The 25,236-nt window shown below is 45.2% G+C and overlaps 1 protein-coding gene across 2 annotated transcripts in view; it reads right to left on the reverse strand.

Moving 5' to 3' along the window:
- col15a1a (collagen, type XV, alpha 1a) overlaps window positions 1-22,417 on the reverse strand; it is a 93,797-nt gene extending 71,380 nt beyond the window's left edge. For both annotated transcript variants that reach the window (XM_031584379.2, XM_031584377.2), the window contains exons 1-2: window positions 22,066-22,417; window positions 21,901-21,965 (exon numbers count right to left, since the gene is read on the reverse strand). In XM_031584379.2, coding sequence (XP_031440239.1) covers window positions 21,901-21,965; window positions 22,066-22,076 — 76 coding nt within the window. In that variant the 5' untranslated portion in view covers window positions 22,077-22,417. The remainder of the gene's footprint in view (window positions 1-21,900; window positions 21,966-22,065) is intronic.
- Between the last annotated feature and the right edge of the window lie 2,819 nt (window positions 22,418-25,236).

A 25,236-nucleotide genomic window follows, 5' to 3' on the forward strand; every position in this document is an offset into this window, starting at 1 on the left:
AACCACACTGGGTCTGATGTGAGGTATCTACAGCGCATCTGTAGACTCACTTGGCTTGAGTTCATATTACACTCAGACTCTCTGTACACCCGTTTGGCATAGGAGGAGGGTGGCGATACCATTAGCCCGTCTAGCACAGGCTGGCACAGGAGGAGGGTGGCGATACCCGTTAGCCCGTCTAGCAGAGGCTGGCACAGGAGGAGGGTGGCGATACCATTAGCCCGTCTAGCAGAGGCTGGCACAGGAGGAGGGTGGCGATACCCGTTAGCCCGTCTAGCAGAGGCTGGCACAGGAGGAGGGTGGCGATACCCGTTAGCCCGTCTAGCAGAGGCTGGCACAGGAGGAGGGTGGCGATACCCGTTAGCCCGTGTGGCACAGGCTGGCACAGGAGGAGGGTGGCGATATCATTAGCCCGTCTAGCAGAGGCTGGCACAGGAGGAGGGTGGCGATATCCGTTAGCCCGTCTAGCACAGCCTGGCACAGGAGGAGGGTGGCGATACCCGTTAGCCCGTGTGGCACAGGCTGGACTGCAGGTTTTGATCAGGGACGGAGATAAGAGGAGGAAAGGAAGATGCACACACACACACACACGCACACACACACACACACACACACACACACACACGCATCCAGAGCAGATGTCATTGTGTACACAGACTTATACATGCAACAAGTAGAGATCAGATGTCGTATTACACACACACACACACACACCCACACACCCGCACACACACACATACACACACACACACAAACACACACACACACACACACTAACACACACACACACACACACATGCACACACAACAGAGGGGGCAGACGCTATAGTATACTGTTTATCCACCAACAAACTCACCACACACTCAGAGAGGAAACCATCATTGCAGGAAAAGATAGATTACCATAATTATGTGTTAGACTCTTAGAGAGAAGGGGGTCAGGAAAAAGCAAGAGAGAGAGAGAGAGACAGGAGGGAGAGAGGGAGAGAGAGAGGGAGGGAGAGCGTTTGTATGTGAGTTTGTGAATTTCCCTAGACATACTCTCACGTGTGAGTAATTATTTGTATGTCAGTTTGTGTATTTCCCTAGAGAGTAATTATTTGTATGTGCTGGTGGGTCAGCTGGTTGTGATGTAAGGCTGTTCCCACTTATGGACATGAGTTTGGGCCTACACTGTCTCAGTTTATCCCTGTGAGCCGCAGTCTCATGGAGCCACACATATATTATAGAACATCTGCACGCAACCAAATACACAGCACAATAAACAGTACTTCTGCCACAACCAAACGTCAATCACACAATATATTTCAACAAAGAAATTGTGGTATATAAAATTGGAAAATGTCCCTAAAGTTGTCTCCACAAACTTGCCCCCATTAACCTATAAAATAGTTTCCATGTCATTCACATCAGATTGTTAAGGTGAAAGTCTAGACTGTAACCACTGTAAGTTGCATAATACAATGTCTGAATTTACAAATAATGCCACACTGTCTACTGTGACATGAACATCTATTGTATGTGCTATATGTGAGAGCAAATTTCATTATATGTGCCTTGTTGTGTTGTCTTGTATTGTTTGTCTGTAAAATTAACAAAATTCTTAATAAATATATGTAAAAAAAATAAATAATGCAATATATGTCCGGACAGTGTAGTGTAGTAAACTTAAATATACAGTACACTGCTAGAATATATTATTATAGTGTAGCAGCAGTATATCGCTGGCAGTGGAAACCATGTCATTAGGAACAGGGCACTAAGGGAAACAATAATACTCCAGCTGTTGAGCAGATGCACTCCCGTGTTGCTTTATCCCGCCCTGTTTGTTTGCATTCACAGGTGTGAAGCAGAGACAGGAAGTGACATCGTGCTGTGGAAATTTGTGCTCCATTGTGATGCGGGTGCCATCGCTGTGGGGAGTGGAATGTGGGTGGAGCTGATGTGAGGGGATGTGTAGCCCACACACACAAGACTAATCATGTCCAAACAATTCCATCACAGCTATACATAGCTGAGACTAAACTAAACAGTTTACAAAAGTATTACTATGCCATACAATGATTTAACAGGCTAACTACACAAAATCACTTGTGAGCTCAAAGGCTTGCAGCACAGTGGGGAGATTATCAGGCCTATGGGTAAAGCCTTCCCAAAATCCTTTGTTGTTCTATAACTTTAGTCTCCTTGACTTGACTGCAACAGAAAAGCTCTACATGACAAGTAAAATACAAAATGGTGCAATGTGATGGCGGATGCAGCTTGAGCCCAAATAGGAGTGACAGTTCAGCTGAAATGAGACTCAGACTCATTCCAAATTTGATCTAGTAATTAAAATAGCATGTAAGAGACATAATCAAAGCCAGAAAGGTTGTTTTTGTGGTTGAGCCTCTTAATGTCTATTCCTTACGAAACACATTCCCAGAGACACTGTTTTTCATTTTCCAAATCCCTCGGGTTGAGCCAAATCTTCAGATGTTGGACCTTGACTCTGAACACACGTCCTGACTCAGCACTCGGAGCCAAAAGCTGCAAGTGTTAGTGGTGCTAATATGCTTTTCAGTTTACACAGGCTGTTATGATAAAGAACACTCAATTCAGCTTAAACATCACTTCATTTGGATTGCTGTCAGCTGAGCTTCTAGGCAGACAGGTTTATACCACAGAGAGAAGCTATGAGGGAGTAAAACTCAGCTTCCAGGCAGATGGTTTTAAACCACAGAGATATGCTATTTAAACTCACCTTCCAGACACAGTTTTAAACCACAGAGAAATACTATTTAAATTCAGCCTCCAGACGCAGTTTTAAACCACAGAGAGCTGATATTAGGGGGCAAAACTCAGCTTCTAGGCAGACAGTTTTAAACCACAGAGGGAAGCTATTAGGGGGTACAACTCTGTCTCCTGATTGGCCTCATTCAATTCCTGTTGACATTCTGAGTGGAACTAAGAAAATCTGGGAGCTACTGAGGAGAGAGGGAGCTTTTTCAGCGACGCACATGAAGAGGGTGCTGACAGGCGGGGTGGCTGGCCGGGTCTCGGGGAACATCTGCGACAGACCTCTCCCCTTGTGAGGGGGAGAAGCCTAGAGCGATTAAGGACAGCCATCTGTGGCCTCAGTGAGAAGGAGGCTCCTCGACTACTCAGATTTACTGAATACCTTCATCAGTGTCTTTCCCGAGTCTCGTAAGCAAACAATCATGTTAACAGTTGCAGAGGTCATGCATCAAGGGAGGCAGGTGGGGAGCCACCTTGACAACCCAAACACAACATGACATAGTAAGATCAGCTGCAACATTGACACGATCAGGAGCTGGGTCGAGCTAAGGTACAGAACAGTACAGTACAGTAGAATACTCTTACACAGTTAGAAGTCATCATGCACACTAGAGACCCACAACTCAACCTCTTTAAATAATGACAAAGAAGAAGGTTTTAATCCTGTCACGTCTTTCTCAGTTCAAACATAACACCTCAGAACACCTAGCCCTATGAAACACAAGATGAACCATCTACTGGATGTCACCTGTAACGTGTAACGTGTTATGTTTACCCTGCAAACATGCTTATGTCAAGATACTTGATTCCAATGTTTTTGCCATACTGTTCATGACAGTCAAACACAAAAGTTGACAATTAAGTGCCCAAACAATCTTCAGGAAGTAAAAAAATAGTAGTGTCAGATAAGTTGGTCAGAGAGCATCACCTATTACAGTAAAGCTGTGTTTTTTTTTGCGTGTTTTCATGCGGTATGTTTTCCATCTAGTTACAGTCTAGGCAAGCCAGCAGGCTACCGGATTAACTCACATCTGAAGCTTGTTTCATGAGACACAGAGTTACTGAATCTGACCTTCCTCGTATAAAACTGCAAAACTTCATAGAGGTCACAGCCTCGAGGCCCAGAGAAGCCAGAGTGTGTGTGTCACGAGAAAAGCAGTGATTGAGTTATTTTTACATCTGGTAGCTGTCAGGAAAAAAGATGACAACAACCGTGAACTTCACCTGAAATAAAAAGCTGCAGTAAACGGCCTTTTTCTCTCCTTCCCTCTCTCTACTCTCTCTCTCTCTCTCTCTCTCTCACACAGTTCAGTTCAGCCCTCTCTCTCCCCTCCCCCCCTCTCTCTCTTTATCTCCCCCCCACCTCTCTCTCTCTCTCTCTCCATGTGTGGTCAGGCTAGCTGAGGCCACCCTGTCATTGCCTCGTCCCCTTGAGTGACAGTCACACCCGGGCCAGTGAAGCTTTTAAAAGAGGGCTTTCAGATCAGGTGTGTGTGTGCATTCACCTCTCTGGTCTGTGTGGAAACACACTGCTACACGCACACACACTGACACTCTTAAAAGACATGACACATTTGTGTAGCATATATTCTGCATGAAGACTGCCCATGGATTTAAAAACACTCTCACACACACACACACACACACACACACACACACACACACACACACACACACACACACACACACACACACACACACACACACACACACACACACACACACACACACACACAAGGCCAGGTGTACAGGTAGAAGAGGCACATTCTTGTATCGCATCCAAAAATCAAAATGTCCCCTAATAAGGGACACGTCGGTCTAATTTGCCATAGCGGCGTTTGATGAGGGCAGGTTTCTCAGTCATCCGTGACTGTCAGAGCCTTTCAGATGCATGCCATTCATACTGGCCCCTCAAAGAGGAGACGGCTTCCTCCACGCTACTTGGAGGTACGTGAAGAGGGCAGTTATATGCATAATTGGGAAAATCTTGTGTAAGTAATGAAATGCATTACATTAGCATTTAATTTTGGACAGATAGAGTATATATGGATTAAGAACTGCATTTGGACAGGGAGAGTATATATGGATGGGAATGGTCCATAAACCCGCTCTGCAGCATTGGCAGAAGCTGACAGGTTGTTAAACGATTTATGCTTCCACAACCACTGAACCACACAGCACATCCTCCATGACATCTGAATGACAACACAGGGCACATATATGTAACTGGGAGGGGAAGGGGCATGGCTCAGTAGACAGAGCTACGGTGCCCAGGACTAACCAAGCATTTTACAATCCATATGCTACTTAATATGACAAAGTGAGTATGACTGAGCGCTTTACATTCCATATGCCACTTAATATGACAGAGTGAGTATGACTGAGGGCTCCTGGAGCGTGTGCTGCTTGAGGTCAACAAGTACAAATCTCAGTCAATGAGACAAGAGACGAGATGAGAAATGGAGAGATCAATCAGCACTTATATGTTAACTGGTCTAGAAAGTAAATCACATGTGTGTGTGTGTGTAATCTGTGGTGATAATTATACCAGCTGTTCTTACACGTGAGGTGAGCTCTGCAAAGCTGCAGAGTCGTCCCCCTGATTATGTTGAACTTAGCCTCTCATCAAGCGACACTTAAAAAAAAAAAACGAACAATCAAGCCTTTTCATGGGGTTGAAGTTTTACCCTAAATGGTCGGGTAAAGCCAGATAAGGTCTGAACAGGAGAGCTGATGCGAGAGGGTCTAATCTTTTCTGCAAGATGTTTGCCAAAAACACTGCATGTAGGCGAGCCTGTGGAGGGCCCAGGGCCTGAGGGATAAGGGGACCTCAGTCACTCGTGGCTAGCCTTCCATGGCTGGGGCCCGCTCTGTTTCCCCCTGTATCCATCGTGAAGCCATTTGATCTAACTACAATCTGGATATAGGGGCCAACCATTGCGCTGCAGCGGGGGGAGAACAGTATCTCTTTTGTTTGGTCGAGAAACGCTGCTATTTTTTAGCTTTGCCTGCTTCGCTCGGGAGGTTTTTTTTCCACCTGACTTACGGGGCCCCACGGAGCTGGGTGCCGCTTTCTCCAGCGTAAGAAAAACAGGGGTAACAGCTTGAACATTGTACCCCAAAAATACCCTCGAAGTAGCGCCAGCTGTCTTTTATACACATATGTATTACTAAACTAAATACATTTTACATTTGGCTCCTACATGGTAGACCCCAATGAAGAGGTTATGAGACTGGATAATACAACTGGGAGGCAAATCACTACACCAAACCTGCAAAAAAATGTATTGGTTGAAATCCAAATACTGCTTATTTTACGAAACCTCAAATATGCCATAAATCCTTGTTGGAAGCATGCCTTTTCAAGAATGGAGCACAGACTGAGAGATAGTGAAAGAGAGAGAGAGGAAAAAAATGAAATGGAAAAGAATGTTAACTCCAGCACAGTGGAAAATGAAGCTCGTATACATCTGTCAAACACTTTGTTTCCACTCCGAATCAGAAACGTCCCAAGCTCAAAGGAACACTGATGAGAAGAGACAGTTTCTGTTATAAACTGTGTGTGTGACAGCAGTCTCTGAGCACATGGGGTGAATGCTGCTGCGTGTGTGTTTGTATGTGTGTGTGTGTGTGTGTGTGTTTGTGTGTGTGTGTGTGTGTGTGTGTGTGTGTGTTTGCAATGCTTGAGTGTTTGGGTGCAGTGATGCTGATTGTGTGTGTGTGTGTACGTGTGTGTGTGTGTGTATGTGTGTGTGTGTGTGTGTGTGTGTAATGCTTGAGTGTTTGGGTGCAGTGATGCTGATTGTGTGTGTGTGTGTGTGTGTGTACGTGTGTGCGTGTGTGTATGTGTGTGTATGTGTGTGTGTGTGTGTGTGTATGTGTGTGTGTGTCCCTCAAGGAAGTCAGCAGGCAAGCGGTCTCTGGGGCCTCCACCTGTGTTTGACCAGCTGGAGAGGCTCATGGTCAGAACAAAGTGTCAGGAGAAAGTAGCCTTGATAAATACGGCCATCCGCCTTGGCAGCTTGCCTTCAAAATGCAGCCGTCAGCTTAGGGTCCTTGATGTGGGAGTCGGAGGCCTGCTGCGCTGCTGTGACGTGAGGTGACGGGCAAATGGGGATTATATCTGCTCCGTTTGAAGCCCACCCTAAAGGAGGGAACTGACCCACAGTGGGAGCCAGCCACGGCTAAATGGCCTTCATTGTGCCGCCACGTAATCATGTGTACATATATTACCTCATGTGTGTTGACTGACAAGTCCCCTTGATCTATATCTGTCAAGATAGAATGATGTATAGCTATGATACCTACAGCTATAAATACACAAATGTGTCTATCATTTGCCATAAATACCTGTGTATGTATCCCCTCTTTAGGAGAGAGTGGGAGAAACAGGAGAGAGAGAGAGAGAAAGAAAGAGAGAGAGAAAGAGAGGGATGAACTGAACTGTTGCTGCCCTGCTAAGAGGTCAACTCTTTGTCTCTTGAGGCCCCTTTAACTCAATCAAATGAGTTCCTCTGAGACTGCTGGAGTAGCTGAACAGTAATAGTAAGTCACCCCTGGGTGGAAATGATCCCTCTGAAAAAAAACTTTTTCAGCTTTTTTTCCTCTTTCAGAGGGGACCAGGGACGTTTCCTGGACTTCCAGCTCCAGCACAACTCTCTCTCCTCCTTCACTGAGGCGGATATCCCTCTGCTGAAACGAAAACTGTTCTCGGGGGCCCGTGAGTAATGCAGCCTTCTTTAGAGCCGAGCGCTTCCATCTGTCTTAACTTTCCAAGGCAGTGTGCTGTTTGCTGAGTTTCTGGGTAACATTCGCACACAACCTCCTTCCCCTGGCCTTCCCCTTTAAATGCGTCCCTGCAGGCAGTTTGCAGAGAATGTAGCTACTGGGGCAATAAGCAGCTCACTGTTGCTGCGGCAATAAGCAGCTCACTGCTGCAGGGGCAATAAGAAGCTCACTGCTGCAGGGGCAATAAGCAGGTAACTGCTGCAGGGGCAATAAGCAGGTAACTGCTGCAGGGGCAATAAGCAGCGCACTGATGCTGGGGCAATAAGCAGGTAATTGCTGCAGCGGCAATAAGCAGGTAACTGCTAGAGGGGCAGTAAGCAGGACACTGATGCTTGCCTGTTGGCGTGGGGCAAAGACTTTCAATGCTGGATTAAATGTAAAACACCAGTGTGCTCCAAAAAGCCCCTGAAACTCCAGGATAGACGCAGAGCCATTAGTGATTCACTGTACATTATGGAGTTGTCACCGTTTATTTATTCAATCGGCATATTATGATCTCAATGTCAAGCCAATGAGTTCTTGACTTTCTTGCTAGACTGTACAGCATTGTGCTCCTCAATGTCCTCAAAGAGCAATTCAGTCCAGGAAAAGAATGCTAAAAATTGGCCAGCAACTCTACCTCTCTTTCTCTCACTCACACACTGTCGCTCTCTCACACACTCTCTCTCTCTTTTCCACTCTCTCTCTCTCTCTCTTTCTATCATTTCATTTTTCTCTCCAGGTGCACAATGCTGAGACTCAGAGAAGGTGAAAGCCGTGCAAATCATCTGCCAACAGGTCAATTACATTGGCATGCCTGTCGCTGAGCTGTGAGTGGAGTTAAGCCTGGCGCAAGAATACACCCAAAAACAAAACACCGGCGGCCGGACTGCCAGAGGACAAGGCATGCATTAGGCATCCCATGAAACCAGGCACACCTGCGGACAAGCTGTACTCTCGTCCCATATAGGCTTGGCATCGAACGGCCAATTAGGGTACTGTAGTACAGTAGATTCTGATGTTGGGCAGTCTCTTAGCCAGAGGGCACATGAATGCAGGGCCTGGGCTTCATTAGGCTGTCCAATTTTCTATAAGGAAAGATTGTAGGGGATTTCTTGAAAGTATGCATGAAATATAGGCCTAATAACAAGCATGGCCATTGCACATATTTGTTCAGGCTTGGCGAGGTTAGTTGGATGTCTTCCTTAAGCTGCTCATTTATTGGGCTTTAAATAGTATCATAAATTATTAATGCTATTGTGCTACTACAAAGGAATTCTTTCATATGTTCAACATCACCTACCAATAATGAACAAGGCATGTTTCAAATCTAAACCACTGCCAGATCTGAAACAGCTGCATTCACTTCACGATATGTGGGAACAATGATGTGCAAAGTCATTGTCTCTTGCTCTTTGACACATATAATCACACACCCCAACATTTAAGCTTTGCCTTTTCTCCTTGCTAGAACCCCCTGATGTCTTATAACTCTAACAGCGTTTGATTTGGTGAAGAGTTCCGTTTCCGTGGCTACACAAGAATGGTCACCCTTGGCACTGCTGAAATCTGTCTGCCACCTGTGAGGCTCCACTTATCTGTCTTACGGCAACCTGTGAGGCTCAATTTTCCATTTGCATGAGAGTGTGCGTCCCACATCCCTTTGTTTGCAGCTCCCGGGGACGGCGGACAGTGCTTACATTTCTGCCTGGTGTTACCATCCCTGGGGGGGTGAGAGGAGCACATCTTACACACAGGTGCAGAGCCGCCCTCCCCCAGCCAGTGTGTGTGCTGATGAATACGGGCAAACAATGGCTGCCATCACATCATCCAAATAGTTGGTACACATTGGTGGCAGTGAGAAGAGTCTCCTACAACATATGTGAAGTGGCATTCATTCATTAATTCATCCATTTAATAATCCTACTACATTCATTCATCCATTTAATAATCCTACTACATTCATTCATACATTTAATAATCCTACTACATTCACCCACATCCCCGCTATCTAGGGAGGGCAACAGACAGCAAGGAGGATTAGAAGATTGCTCAGTAAATAGATAACATTCACTAAACCAGAAAGCAGACCAGATTTTGGTGCTAGTGGTGCTACTGCAGTAAGCACTGCTGATATGATCTATAGTAAGTCCTCCTGAGTTCTTGTGGTGCTACTGCAGTAAGCACTGCTGATGTGATCTATAGTAAATCCTCCTCACGTTCTCCTTGAAATTCAAGTTGAGATGTTTGTATTGGAGTAGTGATTAGATAGCTGGCACAGTTCTCCTCCTCCTCACGCTACAAAACAAAACCAGCCATTCACATCAAAGAGAGATTAGATAGCTCCTGTCTGGCACAGTTTACCTCATGCTCTCAACCACCACAGACACGGTGGCGCAGCTCTTACATGCCCACCAGCTGACCTGCCATGTAAGCGGCCCACCCACTGCATTCCAGCGTACTCTGAATGTTTCCAGCCTTGTGTTGCTCAGGTGACATAATCTTGACCTCTTCGACCCACAGCCTTACGGCTCAGTTCGCAAGCTACTGTGAAGCTCAACAGTTGAGGCATCTGGCCCTCTGACTGCCCAGCCAGGCTAGGCTAAAGGGGGAGAGCCCAGGAGATGGTGGCCAGCCGCTAGAAGTGTTAGAAGGAGACAATGGACTCCTGTGCCTCTTTGGTCCGAAATGTGTTTCGGGGTTTGGACTACTGTGCAACTTCCAGGAAGAGTAAAACAAATATTTGCCCCTAAAAGTGGAAACCCTAAAATAGCCCCTAATATAGCCTACCTGAGGAGAGGCCAGACAGCTTTATGAAGAGGTGCTCTGGAGTTGTACACAGCTCAACATAGGGAACATCTTGGGCTCAGGTTACCCTCAACTAAATCCTTTTTTAAGTATTACACAGTGAGCAAGATTGTAAAATGGGCAGCGTTATACAGGTTGACAAACAGTACTTTCAAACAGCCGTCTTGTGTTACATATAACACACTCCCACACTCCTCGCAGTGCTTCTGCAGAGCATGCTGTTTGGCCTTGCTGACGTATTTTGGTCAATCTCACTTAAGGCTTGATGTGAGTGAACCCATAAATTGAACCCACGCACATGTAATCAACTTAATATGGAACAATCCTCAGAGAAGATCCTTCAGCTTTCCTCTCTGTTTTCTTTCAGTCTCCGCTACCTCTCTGGGCTACTTCTCTCTCTCCCTCCCTCCCTCTCTCCTTCTCTGCTCTCTCTCTCACCCCCACCTCTCACATCTCTCTCATGACTTTGCTTTGGAAGTGCACCCTTCCAGCGGAGGTAAACAATAACTACTCCCTGGAGGTCAAAGGTCAACCAGCAGATGAGAGTCACCTCCTGTTTCCAGCCCTTTACATGAGTGGACACACTCTACCCCCATTGACTACACTTTGCTTTCCGGCCTTAAGAGAAGAAACGGACCATCCACTTTCTCTTCTGCTCCAGCGGAGACCTTGACGAGGGTAGTGGAGCAGCCATGGTAGTGTGAGTGCCTCTGTCTCCATCGGCCCACTCTTCTCCATATTACCCAAAATGCCGGGCTGATTGCATCATCCGATGGAAACACTGTGCATACACGACCCACATGCACTCAGAGCTTTTGTTATGTGCAAGTCAAAACAAACAGGGGAGTTCACGGAAGTTCAGAGCACTTCCGGTGTCATCAGAGTCATGACCTCGGACAGAGAGAGAGCAACAAATAACAAAGCACTGGGTAATGTGTGAAAAAAGCGTTTAACCTTCAGCTGGAACACCAACACTGGAGATCTTTGATTTAGTAACATTGACAGCCAAAGTAAGTCCATCAATAAAACTGTCAGAATGTATGAACGACTAGACTTCACATATGCATCTGATGTCGAGGGTTAACTTATACAACATGCTCAGAGCAACTGGCAGGAGACCTTACATCTGGCACACACACACACACACACACACACACACACACACACACAAACACACGTACACACACACAAAACTACTACGACTACTACTACTACTAGTACTCAAATGTGTCACAGTTGATATACACAAACATTATGGCCTTACATTTTTTTGCAAAAACACAGGCCTACTGAATTTGGCCTCCCTCCTGGCAAGTGTCATACTAATGTAATTTATGCTTCATTAAGCCCTCACATCTGTGTTCTGTAATCAATGTCTCGTGTCTGTTCACTCTGCAGGCCGAGTCCAAATGTGACTGAGGGGCATCACGGCTCCGTAGGGGCACTCTGTATTTACAACCGGAGCGTTGTTGAGCGCTGGGCTGTAAAATCTGCTTTGAGAGGTACAAAGCCAGAACAGATGCCTTTTTTCAGCTGATTCTTCTGCATCACACCCTGTCACAACATGCGCTCTCCATTCAAAATATTTACCATGAGAAACACACTTTTCAGGAGTTCACGCTCAATGCATTCAGTGATAAGATTTCACAGCGGGGCCGGATCGGAGCCGGGAGCAGCGGGAAACCTGAGCTGTGGATATTCTTCCCGGTGAAGCCCTGCCAAGATGCGTGCCTAGTGAAAAACGTGTGCCAGGTACGACTTCCTCCATGCCACCGTGTCCAGGCCAAACAGCGGCGGGAGGCCTCCCCTCCCCAGGCCTGACTCAGCAATCTGGCGTTGATTGAGCAGCCTGGACGAACCTGATGGGTATCTTGGAGCAGAGCTGTGTGGTTTTGGCCTGCCGATCTGGTTTGGCTACGGCTGTTGCTCCCTCAGCTTCCAGAGCCAGTATCTCTCTGCCTGTTCCTATTTCCTGTGGTGCAGGGGTTGTGAGGTTGTGGGGTTGTGGGGATATAGCCCTGAGGTAAAAGAGGTGAGCTGTATACGGAGCACTGACTGGCTGTTGACAGCGTTGTTGATGGAAGGGGTTTAAAGATGGCGACTTTATGGGCAGGTCTGATATTGGCTTGCTATAATATCCAGCATTATAACATGTCCAAAATATATCCTCAAAAAAATTACATGTGGCTATGATTTGGAATAATTTCAATTTTACTGTAAAATTATTCCTCTTGGAGATGGTTTTATGCAGTTCTTTGAACCCAAAACGACCCAAGAACCCAAGACAACCCAAAAAAAAGTTTTACATTTGGCAACAGTGGTGAATTGTCAGCCTGGTCTGGACCCGAAGCACAGGTCCTCTCCTCCTCCTTTAAATAATCACCGTGGCCTTGACAACAGGAACTGGGATAGACAGGCATGCAGACATGTTTTACATCCATCTGCGGGGATTCACCGCTCTTCAAGCACATTCAAGATCGCAGATACTGCATTGTAATCAGTTTTCCAATGATGTCTTTTTACAGCCTTTCTCCTGTCTATCTTGCTTCCCACACTAATCTGTGCGTTTAGATTTAGATTGCACTTGAAGATAATTCTCTTGAATCCCAAAGCATGTCTACGCTAAACTTGGCTACACAATACAAACCTGACGTGAAGATCTAATCATTTAAGCAAAGGCATAATATCCTCACGGGCAAAGGCTGAGCTGTCTTGAATCTAGATCCCTCTTTCCACACGTGTAGAGGCATTTCAACCATAATGAGTTTTTCTTCACCGAGACATTAGCATCTCATGGCAATAACTCATCCATGACTTTGAGGTGCCAAGCTATTAAGCAAAGACAGAGAGAGAGGGAGGGAGAGAGATATAGATTGAAAGAGAGAGAGAGAGAGAGATGGAGAAACAGAGAAAGAGAGTGGGCTGGGCTTGGCACGAGGTGAATATTATAAATACAGCATCTCCTCCTTGGATGGAGGGAACCGTAAAAACCCAAAGTTGTGTTTTATTTGTACACTTGAACGCCGGCCACAGCTAACATCTCGTCTCCAGCTAAGTCAATTGCCTGTAAAAGGCCGGGACCATCTCCCAAAAGGTAGATGTGATTTGCTGGCCCACACATAGCAGGGCCATTGTTTGTAATAAAGTTACGAGGCGGGACGGGCTCCACTGAACGGGTCCCAGAAGCATGGCGCATTGTGGGCAGAGGATCATTTCTAGCCTGAGTAGAACGAACCGTAATCAGCTTTTACTGCCTCACTGAGATATGGCCCTGGACGCGGGGGTTCTTGTGCTTCAGTTGCTAATCACGGGTGGTTGTGGTGCAGTTTCTTGGCTGGGATGTTGCCAGCGTTCGTGAGATACATGTGCGTTAACAGGCGGTCCTGCAGAATCAGCAGCCAGGGACCATAACTGTAACCCAAACAAGAGGAAGTAGCCGTGGATTTCACCATTAACTTTTAACAGTTTAATCAGGCGAGTGGGAAACAGGGATTACCGGCTGAAACAATCTGTTTGGCCTGGCAGAACCGAGTAAATAAGCAGGATAATGAAAGAGGGAAGGGAGAGGAGAGAGGAGCGGAGGAGTACAGTGAAAGAGTCTCTCTAAAGTGCCCCTGAGAGAGTAGCCTACTGCTTTATTGCTGCCGTGTAGAGAGGAGAGAGCACCAATCTGCACAAGGGAATAATAACCCTTCATATTTATGATCTATTTTGTGGATTTTAACCTCACAAAAGAGTCATTATTGTTTTCTATTGGGGATATACACACAGAAACAGATAAAAATGCTGGTAGATATTGTAATTGCGTTGACCTTCACTGTTAAAGTGTTCAGTTTCAATGCTGAATGGAGCGCAGTAAACACAATGTAGGATACAGTCACATCTTCCTCACAACAGGCGGGAAAGCAGGGCCTTTAGCCAGGCCTCAGGGTGTGAGTGTATCTGAGCACACAGAAGCTCTTTCTTCTTATTCTACACAGTACACACAGACACACACAGACACACACACGCGCGCGCGCGCACACGCACACGCACACGCACACACACGCACGCACTCACACACACACACACACACACACACACACACACACACACACACACACACACTAAATACAGGCTGGAAATACAGACGTCACCATCCACATCTTCATGTCTCTCATCCCTGCAGAGCTGCTCCACAGTGGGATGCTGGGCACACAGAAGTTTTCATTAATGGCCAGTAGTTTCTGCGCCAAGAGCAACATGGCCTGTGATGGCCCAGAGATGCAGCGCAGGTTGACTGGTTAGCAGAGAAAGCTACGTGTAGAGGCAATGTGTTGTGCACTTGCATCGCACATATAGCATGTAGTCCAACTTTTATCAGCTGCTAGTTGTTTTCCAACGTGGACATGCAGTAAAAGCTTCAACGCAAAGGTACTGTACAACCTGTTTACAGCAGTTTAAATGAGAGGGCATACTCAGATAACACTACAGCCTTTCCAGGTGGTGAAACCATAAAAGCAACACACACACACAGTCTCTCTCTCTCTCTCTCTCTCTCTCTCTCTCTCTCCCCCTCTCTCTCTGAAAAATAAATAAATCAGGTAACACTGACTGCTCTCTCTATCATTACAGAGCAGATAGACACATCAGGCCCTCTGGTTCATCACAGCTTGACTGAAGGCCGGATCCAGCTGAACACAATTCTCCATAAACTTCAATCACATGCCTGTCCAGGCAGGAAGCCCCTTGGGTCCATTTCCTGTCCAGTTCCACGCTAACAAATACCCTCTCATCCAGTGCTTTACACTGCTGGTATCCACCTGAGACTTGCCAATCATGGGGAATTCCAATGACATGTTGTTTTCCCACCAGCAGTGAGATGATATATCATCTGACATGATATGGCTGCGATGTCAAATACATTATGATATGATATGTCAGTGATGTCAAATACATTATGACATGATATGTCTGTGATGTCAAATACGTACATTATGACATGTAATGGCTGCCATGTCAAATACATTATGACATGATATGTCTGTGATTTGAAATACATTATGACATGATATGTCTGCGATGTCAAATACATTATGACATGATATGTCTGTGATTTGAAATACATTATGACATGATATGTCTGCGATGTCAAATACATTATGACATTGATGGTAATTAGTTTTATACCATATATTGAAGATTCAGTCTTAGGTTTGATCAGTCAGGATTCAGGTTTATTCTTGAAGAATGGCGGCCGACCATTTATGAGACAGAGATTGAGGATCCATCCTCCCTCACAGAACTTCACCTCAGTATATCTGATTATCCCTTGAGGGACAGTCTGTTAAATACACTGACATCTAAGGGGTGTTACCGTCTATTCAAATGGGCCATGCATGCAGGGTTCTTTGTCTCGACCTGGGGGGGGAAGGTGAGAGTCTAGTATCACACCTCACTACCCAGGTCAGCCCAAAGTATATTCACCAAGGAAAGTCCACTCATGGCTAGTTAAATCCAAATAAAAGTAACAATTATAACTAGGTATAATATCATTGACTTATTGACTATGGCATATTCTTATGACCTATGCCGGTCCCTTCAACATGATATGTCTGTGAACTGAAATACATTATGACATGATATGTCTGAGATTTGAAATACATTATGACATGATATGTCTGCGATGTCAAATACATTATGACATGATATGTCTGTGATTTGAAATACATTATGATATGATATGGCTACAGTGGTAGGACTAAGGTGCTGACAGAGATACCGTAGCTGTGATCTGCAGTCAACGTGTTTTTATGGTGTTTTGATTTGCACTTCATGCTGAGTGTACAAAACACTGATGTGGTACAAATAAGGACAATATGACACAAGCTCAAGGACTAACGATGACAACCATTCTAACTTTGAGAGAAGCAGTCTAACACTTCAACATCTTGGCGCCACTATCACAACTTGAAGGGTCCAAATGGCGTCTCTTAGTCACTCCTAACAAAGACACATCACCAGCTCTGACAGCCCCCTGAAATGAAACTCTTTGTTTCGATGTTCATAAAACAGACTAATGACTAATCTCCCTGCCTACACAACAACAAGATCAATCATTCAACGTGATGAGAGTCAGAGCTCTTCAAAGTCTGCCTAAAACAAGTGTACCCAATAAAGCACATTATTAAAACACATTAATCTAGTAGCAGCATGTGACCCGAGGAGCACTGACTCGTTTTTAAAAAGACATTTTCCCATTTGCTGACAGAAGCCCAGATCCATCACAATGAAACATTAGGCAGAAACATCCACTGCTGCAGCGCCGCGTCTGCCCAAACAGCTGCGTCGTGTCACAAAGGGTCTCCCGGATCTCATTTCCTGTTTTTATTTTAGTCATCACCATCACAACCATTATCATCATCACCATCACCATCATCATCATCATCATCATTATTCCATAGTAGCCTTTAACCCTGGCAGCCCCCCTGCGCCACTTGTGAAAACACTCTTTCTTTCTGCGGCGTTTATGTTTGGACATTCCTACTGAGAGCGCACAACAGGAGAGGAACGTGGAGGAGTAGACTACAAACGCGTTCTGTTACCGTCCAACTGCTTTATAAGGACTCAGGAGGATCCCAAAGCCAAACTCCCATCCCTGTGTTGGGCCGAGCTTTAAATACTTGACCCAATTAAAGCAGCGCGTTGGAGATAGCTCTTCCAGGGACAGGAAACGAACTACTTGAGCAAAGCAGTCTCCTTCATGTGAAAACACTCTATAAATCTGTTATATGCTGTGTGCTCACGGACAGACCTGCTCCGCCTCTGGCACAAGCGTGATGCACGTGTTGCCAAACTTTTCTCCTCTGTAACCGTGGCGACGACCCTCACCGCTCCGCCGCTCCCTGGGCCTTCAGTCATCTGGTGCCCTCACCAGTCCCCCATCACACTCACAGGCTCAGTGAAAAAAGAGTGTTCAGATATAAGGTCTGACTGCTCCCCGATCATCCTCTCTGATTCAGTGACAGAGAGTGGCGAGCATGTCTGACAGATAGGGCCTCATAATAACCCAATACAACTATCATTGCTTTGGGCCAGCAGCCTTTTAAGGCCAGGATGGATATCAAAGGAAAGATGGATGGACTGAGGGAACTTCTCATGAATCCCATACCTGTACATCTCTAGTTGTACAAATAGTTAATACATGTCTTCATGCAATCTGTCTATTACTGTTCACAGAAGAGACAGTCAGCAGGTCAAATGGGTTCTCTTTCCAGTCAACCGGCTTGAGAGTCTCTCTCTCTCTCTTTCTCTCTCTATCTCTCTCCCTCTCCCTAGGTCCTGTCCCCAGCAGTAATCACAGGGTCGGAAAGGCTCTAGAAAGCCTGCCTCGCCCAGGGAAACACTCTTACAGGTCCAGAGTCACAGCCCAACTTGTGCCAAGTATGACCACTCTCCTTCTGGTAGAGGGGGAAAACAGACTGAGATTACTGGTCGACAGGCGGTCAAGATTTCCTGCTGGAAACCTTTTTTCCTTTCACCCTGGCAGCGAAATAGCAGAATTCATTCCCTGGTACTGCTTTATGTTAAGTAACGTACACATGGCAGTACAATATAGTCTCAGTCTTAAGGACTAAAGAGGATGCTCTTACTTCAGACAGGTCATTCACAAAACTCTAAACATGTTTTGTCGTCAATATTTATAGAAACTTAAAATATAAAAATTAATTCTGGCTCAGACTTTTGGAATGAACACCATTTTCCATAAACCAATACCTCCATTCCTCCCCTATGCTCAGCCAGTGAATGCAGTGTGTTTGGAGAAAATGATGCCGATCTTGTTTGGACACATTGAAACACTTCCCTCTGATGGATCTGTGTCCTCAGCTTAATATTTTCCAGAAACTGGACAAAAAAAAGATGTGTTGCAAGAAAAACAAACTCCCAATTTGAACAGAGAGCCTTTACCCTTTGCAAAAATCTCCTAATCCCCTCATTATGACAACGGACTGAAGGTGGAGCCCAGCACAAACAGGTGGAGTATACTGACATAATACAGGCCATCGGGTACAAAGCTTTACAGTGAGTGAAGCTCACTCTGCAGTGCGTTAAGAGACTTAATGCTAGCACACCCACTAGCACCCATGGGGTTTAGCCTGCATGCTAGCACACCCACTAACACCCATGGGGTTTAGCCTGCATGCTAGCACATCCACTTCCTGTGTCCGGGGCTGCAGGTATGGGACAATGCTTCTCATAATACAGGTTATGCTGGCAAGTGCAAGGACAAGGGGATATGCTCCAATCACCCAGGGGTCTGCCTGGACTGAACCTGACTGGCTCAGCACCGGCCCTGACCGGGCACCCCCACACCAGCTGCTATTCGTCCAAGCCCAAACACGTCTTCACACACGTCCTTCCTTCCACAAACAAACATAAATGATAATCAGAGCTTTGGTTCAGCTTCAGTTCATGAATAGACTGCTCTATTTTTCTCTATAGCTACAACAAGCCAGCGGAATTGTACTCATTAGTGTTGGTAAGGTTCTGGTAAGGTTCTGACACAGTTCCGGAACGGATCTGAGGAACGCAGGGGTCATTTAAGCTGATTAGCGCATCCAGATGGTCAACACACAAACACAGAACAGGACTTCTCTCTACTGTATTGGTAATGAACTGGCAGGCATTTTACAGTCTGTGGGGGTAGTGAAGGTTTCATGCAGAAATGAAACTGAACTGCTTTTCCAGGCCCTTTGTGACATCAGCTGGCCCAGGGGGTGGCAGTAATGGCTGAGACTAAATCCCGTTACAATTGGCATTAGCTGATGCTGACTTCATCAAAACAAAGTCATACGTTAAGCGATGCCATATTGCAGTGTCCTGCTAAAACCCTGATTGTCCTCGTGTAAAGACTGATATGCTCACTTGAGCTCCGAACTCTTGGATCAGTTCATCTGAAAAGTTCAAATGAGACTGACAGCATGAACGTCCAAAAATGCCAGAGGACGTACGTATTGCATCATGTTATTGCATTGTGCTGCTCTCCAGTTGGCTATGAGGGAGGATGAACAGAACACTTTATATGCCATGACTCCTAACTGCACAAGAGGTCCTTGGATCTAGCAGATCCAAATCTAGAATGTCAAACTTAAAAACACCTTGTGGCACTGGGTGCGATCCTGACTCATATCAGAAAGTTTAACAGCTGCAAATGATCTTGGTTTGGAATCCACCGCATCACAAACAAAGATGGAGCGTATTTTATACGCTACCCCTTATATTTTGTTACATGAGTTCTACTGGCAGCCATATTTAACCAACTAGCTCTCATAAATGCACCATAAACAGGGTGAGATAGCACTCTTTGGCAGCATCCAAGTGTGTGGATATAAATCTTTCTTTACGATCAGAAAATTGCTCCTCATGTAAGCGCTTTTTATGAGAAAATTGGTATACTTAGCAGCGTCAACACTGAACATGAGCATGTCATTATGACTAATTAAGTAATTCAATATTACGACGTACGTTTATTGCACAGAGAAATGCTTAAATAGGTATGTGAAGGATTTCCTGATGCTTCCAGTGCAGTTGTGACAGTGAATCAGCCTGGGATTATGGGAATGTACGCCAGACATCCTGCGGTTTGACTGGACGCACACAGTATGAAACACCATATCCACCCGCCCACATTACAATCAGCACCAAGCATTTTTCATGTGATGTGGTGATTTATTCCAACGACCCTCGAGTAGCCCTGTGTGCGGTGTGCTTCAGCATGGGAGACAGATCCAAGATGAGGTGTTTGTTTAAACTGATAAGAGTAGCTATTACATTAAAATCCAAGTCCTTCTACAACACAGCCAAACCCAACCCTGATAATATCAACAAGAGTCTATCAAACTGTTACTGACATCTACAAAGAGAATGTAATTGTACCACTCAGTCTTGATAATAGCAGTAAATTAACTAAGATATGCTGTGTCTGTCTGTCTGTAACTAGTCTATATTCTTCATGTTTGCAAAACACTTGAACCAGAGGCCTTTTTCATTTGGCCATCTGTCTGACCAGCACAGGATGTCATTTGTTTCATTGATTTACTGAGTCATAGACTGGTTATGCTGTTGCTGTGGTTTGCATGGAAATGGCAGTGATACAAAAACTGACTTTACAGCAGGGAAGGCCTGAGTAGGAAACACGGTATGAGAGATTTGGGAATATTGCTGCATTTTTTCCCCCTTTCCAGAACGCCCTACAATCAGCAGTCATTTGTCAATGTTTGGTTCACACACGACTGGCAAGAGGCCAGCCCTGTGTAAAATATGCCTTGTCACAGAGGCATCGCTGCAGTGCCTCTCGAAATATATTAAAGTTCACCGCGGGGCTTGTATTGGGGCAGCCCAGCGATATTGAGAACAAGCATCGCTCTGGAGCGCTCGTGGACAGACCTGGCAGAGTGCAATTACTTTACAGAAAGGAGACAAGGCTTCTTTTGTGTCTGCAATGTCATGATGTTATCTCCAGGGGAGGACTACGTGGTCCCCGTCCTGTGCTTGCTCCCTATGAAGGCAATTCTCCAGATATTTCAGCCAAGGTAGGCCATAAACACGCTCAGAGACCTGTCAGTCATTATGCCGGTAATTGGCTTGGACTGGAAAGATGCCCCCTTTGTAGTGCAATGCTAAAGCACTGACCCTGTCTGACAACATCCTCTGGCCAATACTCAGCCAGGTACTGGACAGCTATGACCAACAGGGACCAGCAGTTTCATATATTGAGTAATAAAATGAAACTGGCTTGTCTAAACAATGAGAATATCCATGACTGTTATGGGTCAGAAGTTGTTGAATTGATGTGGAGTAAATAAATGAATCCAGGAGGAAACAGAATCCTCAAGTTACAACATTTAAGTCAAGTGGGTAGACATGCACATTACAGAGGGAGTAAAAGACAGAAAGAAAGAGAGAGAGAGAAAGAAAAATTTGTCTCTCTTAACCATTCGGCCAATTAGCCTTAGGTGACTAAGCTAATTAGCATGTGATTTTTGTGTCATCTTTTTGGAGTAGCAACATTGACTACAAACCATTCCAAGAGGACGGCTGAAATCTGGCTGGATGATAACTGAAGGTGGCCAGATGGTTTCTAAGCATTTCTCACAGACTCATACGCACTCTGGACTCTGTGTCCTCTATAGTTTTCAGTGAAAAACGCACTTTTCCGAAAGATTTTCTGCAAGAGTACGAAGCAAGCGTACATTGAATGGTGTGTTCAAAGTGAAAGTGCAGTCATTATTATAGTAGGGACTCAGGCTGTACATAATTGGGTCATCATTAATATGTGCTGCATTGAAATAAATATGGAAAATGTTCGATTCAGTGGTCAAACTTTCAGCTCTGTCTCACCATTGAACGCCCAGTGAAGTCCAAAGAGGCTGCAGCGCGCATTCTTATCCATGCAACAGTCCACCCACAGCATCAAGTAGCCACACACGCATCGCAAGTTTTATAGGAAAAAAACAACCAACCATTGGCCACATAAAGTTACAAAGGTATGATATAGTGGTAGCGTACCTTCCAGGAATGCAGTCGTTGGATGGCAATACCACAGGAAGAGTGCGAAGGACCACAGGCTGCCACTAATGATGAGAGAAAGTTAAAGATGCGGGATGAGAAGACCGCTCAGACTTCACAGAGATTCAGCAGGGAAACATTTTGAAAGAAAGAAAAATCAATTACCGAGACATCATCCTAAATGACAGTAAATCCTCAAGGAAGCGTCTCTTCTTATTGACACGAGTTGATGGTGAGGAGCGATGGAGCCCCGCTCTACCTCTCACTCACACTTTCTCGCTTCGAACTCTCGCTCGCCCCCTCTACTCGCTTTCTCGGTCGTATTTCCCCTCCACTGCCTGCAGTTCCAAATGAGACAAAGGCAGCCTTAGTCCTCGTTGGGACTCAAACACTGAAACCTGACTCCCCGCAGTCCCTCGCTGGACTACTGCTTTATCCAGCAATCCGCTCCACACGTAGATACCCCAAATTTAAATACACCTCCTCCCTTCAAGATTAGCGCTAAACGCACACCCCTGTGGCGGTGCAAAGAAGATGTTTTTTCACTGTTGAAATTGCATCAAGAACATAACACAACCCAAACTTTAATATAGGCTTATTGAAGGGAGATCACATACAGACGATTTGGGGCAAAATTAATAAATAAAGGGAAAAAAAAATTCAAGGTCAAATTCAGGAAAACATTTCAGTCACAAGGGTCAAAGAGAAAAATACTGACTTTAGAGATCAATGGCTTTAAGTGATCATGTAAGATTCAACTGAATTCATTATCTATTGGACAAACAGAGAGACAGACATGGAGCAAGCAATCAATTAATCCACAGCTGAAAAGTAAATTCGTATATACGTAGATTGAGACAGACCAGTGATAGAAAAGCGTCACAGATGCATCAATGGAAAGATGTACAGACAAATTGACTGATCACTACCTTGATAATTCAGCTGATGAATAGATAGATAGATAAATGTTGATGAACACATTTGATACACGTTGCTGAAACAATAAATACAGAACTAGCTACACAAATACAATAATTAATACACACTGAAAGATTTCTTTTCATGTGCAGTCATGTAATGTGGTCGTGCTGTATGTGATTTCCTCAGCTCAGTGGAATGATGTAAATGCCCCCACCCCCCAACACACACACACACACACACACACACACACACACACACACACACACACACACACACACACACACACACACACACACACACACACACACACACACACACACACACACACACACACACACACACACACCATGACTCCATGACACCAGGACATGTTTCCATGAGCAGATAGTGGGGTGATGATAACCTGTGGTGAATTATTCACTCCCCGGCGAGGTCCTCCAGGTGTTTCATCAGTCAGGGCAGACAGACAGCCTGGGGCCAGGCAGACAGACAGCCTGGGGCCAGGGAAGCCATGAGCCATGAGACACACAGCCTGCGACCCCTCACTAACAACGCACTAATAGCAGCTCTGTCTCAATGTCAAAGACAAAGACAAACTCTCCAAATGATCGCTCAGCAAAGCCGATAAGATTCAGAAATCTATTAGGAGTTTTTTTTTTTTTTGGTGTATCCAAGTGTTTCTACAGGATAAAGACAGCGCATATTCCGCACAGTGACAATCTAAATCTGAAAGTTCATCTCAAGATGGTATTTGATAAATTCTATCGATGTAAATGCATCAGCCACTGAGATGTAACAGACATATGTAGACGTACAGTATGTCTGTTCTGTCTAACAGCTTCAATAAAACATAAGACAGAAAGAAACAAAGAAAGAAAGCAAGATAGAAAGAAAGAGAGAAAGAAAGAAACAAAGAGAGAAACAAAGAAACACAGAAACAAAGAAAGAGAGAAAGAAAGACACCACTGTAAAGATGTGAAGATACGAGAAACTAACAGGAAAAAGTGACCCAATAAGTGGAAGACTCCTGAGCTTCTCATCATGTAACCTAGTGGAGATGACATCTCCTGCCTGAGTCACAGCCCAGACACAGAGGGAGTCATACGTGGCCAGGAGTGTGATCAGCAGACCGGCATGCAATAATCTAAAGAAGCAGACAAGTCAAACTCTTAACTTTTTCACTGCCAGACGTCTGATACAGTCCTTATTCTGACTCATGACTTGTTCTCTGAAGGCCTCAGACAAAGAGTCATACACACAGGGGTATCAGTAGACACGCATGCAACAGTCTAAATAAGGAGGCTTATAGTCAATGCCACAGGCCCACGGTTTCTCCAGTATACATTTAATAACTAGTGATACAAGAATGGATGGAGTGCTTACTCTGAAAAACTTATTTACATCTGTGGTCCAAGCCAGGGTAACAGGCATGCCACAGTCCAAAGAATGAGAGGTGTAATGGTTCATTAGGTCTGTATGATTAACTTAGAAGACACTGATGATTAATTGAATAATTATCAAATACGTAATACACTTCTATATGTCACTGCCCTTATTGTGACTTGCAATTTGTTTTTGGAGGCTTTAAACCTTAAAGAGTGGTTGAGCTCTCAAGGAGCCCATCAGAGGCCAGAACCCAGAGGAGGTCTTCCACAGAATTAATTCTTTGTTGGTGATTACAGGAGTAAAGAGATACCTCAGCTCTGTTTTAAAAGCTTCAGTGTTTTGGTAAGTGCCTTTAAAGGGGTGTTTAATCTGTGCCGTTGACGCAAAAGTCAGGAACTCCATGGTTCAACACTCTGGTTACACAACTCCTCAAGAGAGACAGAGCATGCTGCTCTCACACAAAGCCCAGTAATAATGACCTACACCAGCTCAGTCCAACAATAAACATATTACGCAAAGCCTGTCCACACACACACACACGCACGCACGCACGCACGTACGCACGCACGCAGGCACACACACACACACACACACACACACACACACATACAAACACACACACATTCACACACACACACACACACACACACACAACACATACAAACACAGACACACACATGCATGTACACACACACACGCACACACCTGTCAGGGTATTTCTGCTGGGTCTGGAAAACACTACAGAGAGGTCAGTACTTCTTCTCAGGATCATTATGAGTTCAACCAGTAAGGTTGGGGGGTATGTTTGCGTGCGTGTGTGTGTGTGCGTGTGTGTGTGTGTTGCTGAGGTTATGGACGAGGGGTATGTGCAGGGCCCAGACGTTTGACTCAAGCCTTCGGCTGCATAACAAGCAGCATCCATAGCAGCATTGCATTGATGAAGGCTATCCAATAAGTCCTCTATCAATCACTAAGGCTCACAAGAATCTGCCACTATCATGACACAATGAAATGTCCCTGGATGGTGCA

Source organism: Clupea harengus, chromosome 17 (genome assembly GCF_900700415.2).
Source record: "Clupea harengus chromosome 17, Ch_v2.0.2, whole genome shotgun sequence".
Classification (NCBI taxonomy): domain Eukaryota; kingdom Metazoa; phylum Chordata; class Actinopteri; order Clupeiformes; family Clupeidae; genus Clupea; species Clupea harengus.